This window comes from Podarcis erhardii (assembly GCF_964252035.2).
Source record: "Podarcis erhardii genome assembly, chromosome: 16".
NCBI lineage: Eukaryota > Metazoa > Chordata > Lepidosauria > Squamata > Lacertidae > Podarcis > Podarcis erhardii.
In genome coordinates this window covers 8,584,012-8,596,049 of record NC_138514.1, presented here as the reverse complement: position 1 = coordinate 8,596,049, position 12,038 = coordinate 8,584,012, and the positions used below count along the sequence as shown (strand labels likewise).

Sequence of the window (12,038 nt, the reverse complement as noted above, 5' to 3'; positions counted from 1 at the left end):
AATAACTACTACTTCCAAGTTATTGGGCTCCCTATTAGATAATATTCCTCCACAAGTGGAGCTGATTTCTGCTTGCGCAATAGAGTGTTCACTTCTTTGCCTTCACCCGTGTACACCCTAAATATATTCAGTGCTGGATTTACGTATAAGCTAAACAAGCTATAGCTTAGGACTCCACTCTCTTGGAGGCCCCCCAAAAAATTAAAGGGAAAAAAACCTGGATGTACATTTCCAAAATATAAGATAAAAACAAATAAAACAAAACCTACATACTGCAACAGTGTTTTGTGTTGTGTAGGCGCATATGATGTAAGTAATGGTCCTTGCCTGCTAGCCTGCTCCCTAAAATATCACTGGTTTGCTCATTTCTATATATAGGGTGCCTACATTTTGCATGTGCAAATGGCTTTAGATACCTATTAGGTCCATAAATTACCATACAGCATATATGCAACACAAAAGCAGCGAAAATTTGTTGTTGACAAAGGACAGCTGGACATATAAAGGGCCCCATTACCTTCAGTAGCTTAGGACCTCATGAAACCTAAATCTGGCCCTGAATATATTCTAGGGGGTCCCCTAACCCTCTGGAGCTGATGCGGAGAGAAGTCCATGTATCCTCTTTCCCTTTCTTACCTAATGATGAATTTGCTTTAAAATGTAAGGAACGGATGTTCAGAGTAGCCAGGATAGATTTTGTATCCACCAGGATTTGATCACCAGGACCTCTTGCATGAGCTGAGAGAATGGCACACATGCTACAAAACTGGATGTTGGCTGCTTTGAGATCAGCACAGGAAAGTGCACTGCCCTGGTAAAGAAAAAAGAAAAGGAGTGGAAGTCATGAGGGTCAAAGGACTGGCAAGACTTAAAAATCCAAGCTTCAGCTGAAACATCATCATCATTTGAATTTATATACCACCCTATACCAGAGGGTCTCAGGGCAGTTCACATAATAAAATCAAGATATAAAACCACAAAATACCTAATAAAAATAAAAACAACAGCCCAATATCCCCCCCCCAAAAAAAAACACATTTTAAAAGGGCATAGGATATAAATTGGATCAACCAAAGGCCTGGTTAAAAAGGAATGTTTTTGCCTGGCACCTAAAGGTGTATAATGAAGGTGCCAGGCAAACATGTATTCAGAAGCTTTGGTGTTTGTTCAAGAGAAACTTGAATCCCATAAAGGCAGGTAAGTCCGATTTCAGGGACACTGACTAAAATACATCCCTTATTTTCTGTTGAATATATGAAAAAAAAGGTGATGCTTCAGAACAAGGGGCAGATTTCAGATTAAGGAGGCTCTAGCAGGAAGCCATCAGAACCTGAACAGGAAAGCAAAAAGTAGAGAGCTTCTGCACAGAAACAGGACATTAATAGTAAAAAGAATTTCATGAGGTGTGCTCCACTGATACTCTCAAGAGGAAGTCAAATGATGTTTCTCTTGGAGCCAAATGCACTGGATTCGGAATGAAGTTCTAAAGGAGAACCCAGCAGCTGTTGTACAAGGTGGTTGGGAATAACATGTTCCAAGGTTTTCTTTCTTCTGAGGCAAATCTTCTCAGACGTAATGAACAAGCATAGCCAGGCCAGTGTGTGATCAGTTTTGTAATACTGACTTTTGTTCATCTCATCCAAAGGGGATCTTGGATAGGAAAGCTGTTCAGGTTGAAGCTGCTGCTGGCTGCATCTTTCCTATGCAAGATCTTCCTTCAAATTACACCAACAAGTGCTGCCAGTTAAATGAGAAAGTGACCATGCATTAGATTGGCGGAAATTGTTCATCACATCCAAAGAAAAGTAGCTGCCTAAATGGAAGATCCCATAAAGCAGGAGTGGGGATCAAATGAGGCCTGACGGGTGTCCACACTCACTCATCTCACACTTGATGCGATATCAGGTGTGGAGCAGGTAGAGTTAAGTCTGCAAGGGAAAAATAATTTCTTGGCAAGTGGAGCTTACTGAAAGCACTGATTGGCTCACTGGTGCTGACAGCAAGCTCCTCTGAAGTCATACATTTGCAGGTGCAGGCTAGCTTCAACCCTCTCCTGAAAATGAGTGTTTCCTTTTTGCAGACAGCTCTGATGATCTGCAGAGGAAATATATCTATTCGCAGGAATGCTCTGAATCCAAACTGTGCCTGCAAACTAACAAAGCTGGGCTCACTGTCAGAGCAAATCAGTGCTGACCGTGAGCCCTTTTTCCATTGTCATGTGACAGCATAATGACATAAAATGATTGGCAGGTGACCAGACACACCCACTTGTCAAAAATAACTCAAAGGCGGTAGGCCAGTTTCCTTTCTGACCCTTGGGTTGAAAAGGCTTACCCACCCTTACAATAAAGTAGATGTTTGGAAACATTAAGGCAATAAATAGAGAAGGTTTGTTTCATCTATTCATGCTGACCATGATGGGAAAGCACTCTGTTTATGTATTGCTAACTTGTTTGTTTCTTCATTTTTGACAAGGCTTTTACTTCCAAAGGCATAGCCTCCTTCAATTATGCCATGTGAACATGTTAACTCCTTTTGATCAGTTGTGTTCAACTCAATCCCAAATGCCCACAAAGAGAAGATATTATATAATTAATAATGTCAGGGATGTTTATATTTTGATGATCCAGTATCATTAGAGTTGCTCTGAGGAAGTTTTGAGTTCCATGATTTTAACATAAATGCATTTTTAAGATGAGAATATTGGGGAGGGGTACGATATGTAAATAATATGTATACCCTCAGTAAGAATAGTTTGGGGAAATTTTGGATGAATTCCCATTCTCTGTGGAGATAGTCAAGTGATCCAAGAAAGACAATATCCTTCAGCTCACTGAGTGTGAAGTTACTGGCTCGCAGAGGCATCACAAAGTTCCGCAGTCCAATCAGCGCAGAGGTAGCATCTCCAAAAACACAGACTACAATGTGCTCACGCATATCATTGGATTGCCCCTTGCGTCGCTTCTAAACAGGACAAAACAGAACTATATGAAGAAATGAAACATTATTTTAGAAAAATAGTTAAAGGAAAAGGGGGCGGTTCTCATGTTGGGAAAGGGATCCTTGATATAATGTCATATGTGCTGCTTTCAGATTTTGGTGAGCCCTTCAATATTATGCTTGCTCACTTCTGTCACAGCGACAACTACCCATTCATTGTGACTACAATTAATCCAGAATGCGGCAGCTAGACTGGTGACTGGGAGTGGCCGCCGAGACCATATAACACCAGTCCTGAAAGATCTTCATTGGCTCCCAGTACGTTTCTGAGCACAATTCAAAGTGTTGGTGTTGACCTTTAAAGCCCTAAACACCCTCGGTCCTGTATACCTGAAGGAGCGTCTCCACCCCCATCGTTCAGCCCGGACACTGAGGTCCAGCGCCAAGGGCCTTCTGGCAGTTCCCTCACTGTGAGAAGTGAGGTTACAGGGAACCAGGCAGAGGGCCTTCTCCATAGTGGCGTCTGCCCTGTGGAACGCCCCCCCCAGCAGATATCAAGGCAATAAACAACTGCTTTACTTTTAAAAGACAACTGAAGGCGGCCCTGTTTAGTGAAGTTTTTAATGTCTGACGCTGTATTGTTTTTAATATTCGGTTGGAAGCCGCCCAGAGTGGCTGGGGAAACCCAGCCAGATGGGCAGGGTATAAATTATAAATAATTATATATTATATTATTATATTATTTACCTTCTCCCCTTGGACTCAGTTCATACCATTATCGAGAGGGAGAGGAGCAAAGGGAGTGACTATCTAGAGTCTTTGGTTCCTTCTCCTTCCACCTAGTCCTACCAGTTTTCTTGGAAAGGGCAGGCAAAAGGATAGTGACAGCAAGGGAAAGCAACAGAGGTCAGGTCAAAGACTGGTGGTTGAAACAAACTGAGAAGGGAGGATACCAATTTAATTTCCCTGCCCAAATCTGAAATTCAGAATGTATCACACTATCTCAAAATGTATTTTTTTGCTTATGGAGGGGAACCTCCTTCCCCCCTCCCCCTCCCCCTCTCCCTCCCCCTCCCAAGATCAGAATTTCAAGTGTGATATTCTAGGATTTCAACTTCTGTGGTTTGGAACGTGGATTTCAGTTTAAATGACACACAAATGTTGGCACTTCTCTTCTTTAAAAGACCAGTGATTCATAGGAAATCAAATTCATTCAACTGATCAGACACCCATAAGCAATTATCTGGGCAATGTATGTTTAAAAAACCAACAACGAAGAAACAAAAACCTATTCAAAATCAGTGTTATGATAAAACAAGTTAAGAAGCAGCAAATAAGACAATTTTGAAATCAAAATAAATCACTTTAATGCAGAGATCAAGAAATTAAAACACTGAAGTACCAATTTGAACAGAAAGCTGAAATAATTAAAATATCACAGAGCTAAATAGCCATATGTTGCCTTTTAAAAACTAAATGTTAACATTTTAAAAGTCCTGTGGGCAGTGTGTGTGTGTGTGTGTGTGTGTGTGTGTGTGTGTCTGTCCTTGGTACTGAAAAGCCATTAAAGTAGGCAACAGTTAAGCCTCTCTGGGAAGGACATTTCACAACTGAGGGGCCACGGCTGGAAAGGCCCTTTCTGTTGTTGCCATTTTCTGTATCTTACTGGCTGGATATTCTAGAAGAAAGACATCACTTGATGATCTGAAGGCTTGGATAGGCAGTCTCTCAGATATAGGCAGAGAAATCCTATCAAAAGCTGACCAAATTTATGTCAGTTGAAATTAAACTGGAGTAATTTACACCTATTCCAGACATTGTTCAGGTGCTGGGCAACTGCCATGTGAACTGGCCTGAGTCTGGCACCCTTTTTGCTGGCATGGCGTCCACCAGATTGCCAGGTCATGTGATTGAACTGAAAGAGGCTGTGAACAGGTGTCAGTCTTTCCTTGTCCCATCACACCCTTCCATACCACTTTCTGGGGACTTACACGAGCATATGTTCTGCCAGCTGAGCCCTGGCTAAACTGGGATGAGAGTTACACTGGCTCAACTGGGACAGTTGGATATCTGCCTATTCTAAATTCACTCATTGTGGTGGATCTTGGGTTTGTGTGGGACTTTTAGGTCCCATACTAAGAAGAACTTCAACGATGGGGGTGGACACTTTGTGTCTGGTGCAGAAATATATGTTGTGCCAGCACTGGTCTAGCACACACACACACTTTCACAATTCCTCCCCTTTTTCGGTGACAGTTCCGACCTGGTGGAATGCTCTGTCCCAGAAGACTAGGGCCCTGCGGGACTTGATCTCCTTCCGCAGGGCCTATAAGACAGAGCTATTCCACCCGGCCTTCAATTTGTATTAGCCTGATCCTCTATTCCCTTTCCCCCTTTCCTCTTCTATGAAGAAACCCTTTCTGGGACCCCACATTTAAATTCTTCCCTGGTCTCCTTGCTGGCCCTAGTAGGACCAACTTGGCTAGTTAGCCCTGGTGATCATTTGATGTCTACTGACTGGGTTGTTATTTTTTTCTTTCCCCAAAATGACTCCTGAATTTTTGAATTTTATTGATATTGATGCTGCATTTTATGTTGTATGTTATGCTGTTTCATGCTGTTTTTAAGTCACATTTTAATCAATGTCTTATATTTGCTATTAGCCACCCTGAGCCCAGTTTTTAAACCAGGAAGGGTGGGGTATAAATAATAATAATAATAATAATAATAATAATAATAATAATAATAATGCTAGGAATTTTTCAGTGAGAGATGCCCAGCAACATTTCTCAACAGCCCACGAAGCATGCCAATGAGAATAATGTTATGTCATGCAGCTCAGCAGTATTCCTGGGGCAAGTTGCTCCAATAGGAAGGATGCTATGTCATGAGATAGTATCATTCCTATGGGGCATTCATTCCACGAACAACAACAAACTACTTAGGGAAGCCAAAGTGCCACCTCTTATGGTAACAAGGCTTTTGGGGGTAGGTGGGATGCATAGGTCTGATTCAACCTGTGGAATCAGTGCAACCAGAAATCAGCACAGGATGCCTTGTGATTGGCAGCTGCCACTGGGCAAAACTCTTAGGTGAATGATCATTCAGCCATGGCCATGTTCTTCACTGGTCATGAATGTATTCTGGAGATTAAGGACTTCACTGACACTAAGATCAATGAGTTTCACACTTAACTGAATACCATCAACATCCCAGTGGCAATGCCCTTTGAAAAGCACAAGGTACCCTGAAGCCTGCTAGCATATTTAAGCAATTCATAGGCTAACAAACAAAAATTGGTGTTCCTGCTTTGAGATCTGATGTACTTCTTGATTTCAGTGCATTACTGCATCATACAACACAGCTCATTTTGGGATGTTTTCTGTGTATCAACTGATGGAATCTTTCCATGATTGGTATACATAGTATATGCTAGGGATGTGCATCAGATCTGTGGAAATCTAGCTGGTGAGAGTCTTTTCTTTCTTTCTTTCTTTCTTTCTTTCTTTCTTTCTTTCTTTCTTTCTTTCTTTCTTTCTTTTTTAAAAAACAACAACCACAGAGGTTCTTTTTTTAAAAGGTAAAATGCTCTGCTTTAACAAAAAGGAACCAGAACTCTTCTAAACTCTACTGCTACCTCTCGGAGGTCTGCAAAGCCTATATTGAAGGCCACAAGCAACACCAGAAGGGAAAGGTCAGTCCGAAGTAGCAAAGTTTTTATTTAAAAAGGCTAAGGCTACACACCACTTGGCTATCTCTTGGTTATATTATGGTAGAAAGTGAATCACTTTTGCTTCTTGCACAAACACACCCACACACAAACAACATGTTAGTCTGCAATTTGGCAGGCTTCATTCACTCTGGAGGGGTTCCTGTCCCTGTAAATTTCATCCACTTTGGCCAAAAGGGTAAAAGGTTATAGCTTTTTTTATATTCTCTGTCATAGTGAATGGGGGAACATTCATTTTATATGGAGCAGCTCAGAACCCAAAATACAGATCTCAGTGGAGAGAGCACAGGGTGACTCAGAAACAGATTGGTTTTTTAAAAAAATAAAAATGCACAGATACAAGCCAAATCACGGAGACTATACAAACCCCAAGTATATGTCCACATTCCCAATCAAGAGCTGCCGAACTATTACATTCATAAAACACTGTCTTCACAATGGTTTTTTTCTTTTCTTCAGAGGGCAATAAAAGACTCATGTCATGGGAACTTTGCTGATGAGTGATTAGAATCATAGCCAAATTAAATGATCATCTTAACTAATTGGATTAGTCTAAATTGAATAATGAAACCTCAAGCTGTAGTTAGTGGAACGTGCCTTAAATCCAATTATTAGTCTGTCAAGTGGTGCTAAACAATGGAAATGATCCATTCTATAGACCTTTTAATAGGAACTATTGAACAACAACCTAGCCAGACTAGGATATGAGGAGATGGTGAGGGGAAAGGCAGTTGGCGTCCGGGGGAGGGGGAGAGGAGCACACATTATAAGTGTGGTAGAAATCATTTGAACAGACAGTTTCTGACCTGAACTAAGGATTCCTCTTCTTTTTAAATTTATTTTTTATTAAAAGATTTTCATGAATAACAAAGGTACATATAACGTCTCTGTTTTCAATTCATAGACTCCTTTCTACATGTCAGCTACATTCGGTGTGAGACATTGTTATCATAGGCATTGTGAGGTTGGGGTGGGGGGAAGAGATGTGGGGAGAGAGGAGGGAGACAGAAGAAGGGCTAAGGATGCTTCTAAAAAACAAAACAAAAAAAATCCCACTGTAGGGATATCGCGGAGTGGGGAGTGGGGTCCGGAGGGAGCACACTTCCCCACCAGCAGGCAGCCACGTCTGCCTGCACGCGTGACCCTGGGTTGCAGGGCACAACCCCCCCTCAGACAAGCCACAAGCTGTCTAGAACATCGTCCCCTAGGTCTGACCTTTTGCGGTCTCAGAGTCAGCAGTGTCCTGTCTGTAAGTTTTTCCCTGAGACCTTTTGTCTCCTACGTCATACACTGTGCAAGGGGAAAATGACACTGTGGAACAGGTGCCAAAATAACTTTGTACCACCCCACGATTTCGGGACGGAAGATGTGTAAAGGTCACAGCCCAAAAATGTATCTGTCTAGCTTGCATATTTGTCTCAATAAAAAGAGGCTCCACAGGAATGGTGGTAGCTCACTCGCTCGCTTCAGACCACCTGTGCGCAGCTCACATCATGATCAACACCTGTCTTGGGCCTTCACTTCACCCAGTTTAGTTCATTTCCAAATTGACTAGTTTTGTTTCTGAAATGAAACCAGTGATTTAGGAATTCTCACATGTTCTTCTTTAAATTACAAAATTTGTACAGAGTACTGTGCATGGGTAGTTTGATGGTGCTTCCACTTCCTTCCTGATTCCCCCCCCCCCCTTTATTGGATGTCCTCTGGGTTAACAACAGGCATTTGTACCTTGAGAAAACTGGTTGTACTCAAGATAACCTTTTGTGTTGTATTTCATTAATCTGGAGAAGACTGAAGTATTACCCAAAGCAACACATAAACAAATCTTCATATACCTCCCATCTCCAGTGGGCCTTCGCCCTCCCATGAATATGTGTTAGGAACTGATGCTATCTTTGCAGACATTGCAACATGCTTGGGAAGATGTGCAACTTAGTACATGGGTACCTTGGTTTACAACCATAATCCATTCAGGAGCTCCGGTTGTAAACCTAAAGCACACTTTCGCCAATGAGGCCTCCCCCCCCCCAAAAAAAATTGGTTGCAATATATATAAAAAAATGGGTTGTAATCCAAAAAAAGGGACACACACTTCCAGGTTTGACGTGGTTGTAATCCAAAGCAGTTGTAATCCAAAGCAGTTGTAAACCAAAGTACCACTGTACTTGATGATATGACTGCATGGTCTTCCCAATTTCCCTGAGTTTTTTAAATGATAACTATTGTCATGCTGCTGGATTCTGACTGTCAGTTGGTTAAAAAAATTCTCTTGTTTTTAAAATCATGGAGAAGAAATGAATAGGCAGGCACCTTTGCTATGTTGTTTCCGGTACCTGCTAAGCCAGGCATGTAATTTTAACATGCAATCTTATTTTTATTGTGCTTTTAAAAAAACTGACCTTAATTACATTTTGCTAAATTTTAGGTCAGCTTATTGAAGGTTTTATTTTCTCAGTATTCTTTAATGAATATTTTATATTGTTTTATGTAAACCTCTTAGATGTTTTTGGTGATTAAGCGGAATATAAATCCTGATAGTTAATAAATAAATAGATCCAGCCCAGTGTGCTGAATGATACCTGACAGCTAGGTGTAAGTGCTATTTTAATTTCCCCGATCTTGACACGCTGTCAGCTTGGGATCAACATAAAATCCGGGCCTGGATTCTTACAAGAGACGAGGCCATGGACCGGGCACAGTCCACCACAGCTCGCCTCTCCATGTGGCTCCCTAAAGTGAAAGTGGTAAGATCACTTGCCAACTACTTGACAGACCTGACGGAGCCCAATTTGAGAAGAGCGTTTACCATGGCCCGTTTCCATTCTATACCCACGGCCTTCCTGCAGGGGATTTATTCTAAGACCCCTATTACTCAGCGTCTATGTCCATGCACAATGAATGAAGTAGAGGACTTTATACATTTCTTTTTCTACTGCCCTATTTATGAGCTAATAAGAACTAAGCTCCTCCGCTTGATCCCGTCCACCATCACATCTAAGGAAGACTGTTTGAAATCGCTTCTTGTGGACGCAAATCCCCAAGTTACATGTGGGGTGGCAATCTTTATAGTGCAGGCCTTGAAACTCAGGGCTACTCTGACGGGGTAGTGTGTCCTAGACCTGGACCTGTCTTAATTCTTTCATTACCTTTTTAACCTAATGTGTCGAGCCTGTTTTGGGGCCATTATATGCTTTATATACATCCACATTCTAGATTCCCGGCCCCGGCAACTAAATCTCTACATTATTGTCTTAGGGTAATTTAAATGTCATAACCCCAGTAATATCGCTTTGAATTTTGTTTGGTTGCTTGTCTATAGCATTTTTTGTTTTATCCTGCTATGGCTGTATGCTAATGCAATAAAGGTTTGATTGATTGATTGATTTCCAACAATACCCAAGATGTAAAGTCATTTAGGAGCATTGTTGGAAATTTTAATGTTGGCTTAATCTAGCTCAGCGGTTCTCAACCTGTGGGTCCCCAGATGTTGTTGGACTACAACTCCCATCATCTCTGAGCTCTGGCCTTGCTAGCTAGGGGTGATGGGAGTTGTAGTTCAACAACATCTGGGGACCCACAGGTTGAGAAAGGCTGATCTAGCTCCCCAGGTAGATATTGGAGAAGGGGCCTGGCTCGGTGGTAGAAAACCTGCTTTGCATGCAAAAGGTTCGATACTTTGCATTTCCAGATAGGGTTGGAAGAGAGCATTTTTTAAAAAAAATGCTGGAGAGCCACTGCAAATCAGTGTAGACAACACTGAGCTACATGGACCAATGATCTGATGTGGTAATAAGGTAGCTTCCCCTGTTCCTATGCACTCAGAGTATGGCTGAGGGTGCTACCAATGCTTATTGCTGCCTGCCCGCCAGAGTCCAACAAGTCCAACAATGAGGGGGTGTTTTCCCCAGGCAACCCCATCACACTTGGGGCTCGACATGGTGCCTTAGGAACTGCATTAATAACTCTTATTTGGCAGGCAAAGCTTTTCCCCAACATGAGGCTGCCTCCAGCTTCCCTTTCCAAATCTGTACATGCCATGCAGGTGTTACTGGCACAGGCAGCTGGCTAGAAACAAGTTAATAAGCTACCACCCACCCTACATATAGTGCACCTACCAAGAGGGCCTTGTCAAAAGGAACAGCTTTACACCAATGGAACATTCCTGAAGAGTCTAGAGTGGTTTTTTCGTGTTCATCATCCAAGATTTCTGAAGGTCTGGATGAATAAAAAGGGACAAAATAACAGGTGATGTAATAATATTAGCAATAGCAACATCAGCAACATGGCACCATCTACTGTATGTACATGACACTGTGCAAAGAATGTGAAGGCTCCGTTCTTTCCACCCAAAGGGCTTACTATCTGGAAATGGGCAAAAGGGGAGAAAGAGGGAGGAGAAGGTAATGGAGGAAGGGCTCAACAGGATCCTACTGGCACAATGGGGCTTTCCCCTTTCTCCCCTTGTGTTGCCCTGGGCGTGCCTCCCCCAAATCTGCTGGAGAACCCCAGAACAGCATCTAGAGAGAGGAAAGCAGGATAATTTCATCTAGAAATGCTTGCTGCAAGAACAATCAGAAGAGCATGTTGTTGCATCCCTCCAACAATTACTGTATGGTTAAAGTGTTGACATGCTGTCTGACAGACACGGTGTTGCTTGTCTGTGGTCCCTGATTTATTTTTGAGCCTTCCACTCATCCAAGAAAGCAGATGCAGGTTTCAAAATGACCAAAAACATGTACACATTATGTGCATATCGGTGTTTACTTTTGCAAGTAGGCAGCAGGCTGCAAGGCAATGGGTCCAGCAAATCATATTGATGCCACTAAGGGTGATGCTGTAGGAAAGAAATGTGATCTGGCTAACATCACATTGACCTCATCCATAAGGACTTCTCCAGAAAAGCAGCTTCATTGATAAATAGGATGATCACAACTCAGAGCTGTTCTAGGGAAATAACATGTTGGATTGTATCTTGTATTTTCCTCCATCTTACTTGCTTCCTCGGAAAACAGATGTAGTGGCTGAACTGGTAAAAAAGGTAAAAGGGTAAAGGACCCCTGGATGGATTAAGTCCAGTCAAAGGTGACTATGGGGTGCGGCGCTCATATCGCTTTCAGGCTGAGGGAGCCAGTGTTTGTCCACAGACAGCTTTCCGGGTCATGTGGGCAGCAGGACTAAACCGCTTCTGGCAGAATGGGACACCATGATGAGTGCCAGAAAGCATGGAAACATTCCCACCACAGTGGTACCTATTTAAAAACTTGCACTGGTGTGCTTTCAAACTGCTAGGTTGGCAGAAGCTGGGACAAAGCAAAGGGAGCTCACCCCATCATGCAAATTTGAACCGCTGACCCAAAGATCAGCAAGC

The 12,038-nt window shown here is 42.3% G+C and overlaps 1 protein-coding gene across 1 annotated transcript in view; it reads right to left on the bottom strand.

Annotated features, from left to right (window-relative positions):
• Positions 1–12,038, bottom strand: part of KCNU1 (potassium calcium-activated channel subfamily U member 1) — an 89,831-nt gene that overhangs the window by 17,737 nt on the left and 60,056 nt on the right. The window contains exons 20-22 of the mRNA XM_081843272.1: positions 10,786–10,885; positions 2,740–2,964; positions 637–811 (exon numbers count right to left, since the gene is read on the bottom strand). Coding sequence (XP_081699398.1) covers positions 637–811; positions 2,740–2,964; positions 10,786–10,885 — 500 coding nt within the window. The remainder of the gene's footprint in view (positions 1–636; positions 812–2,739; positions 2,965–10,785; positions 10,886–12,038) is intronic.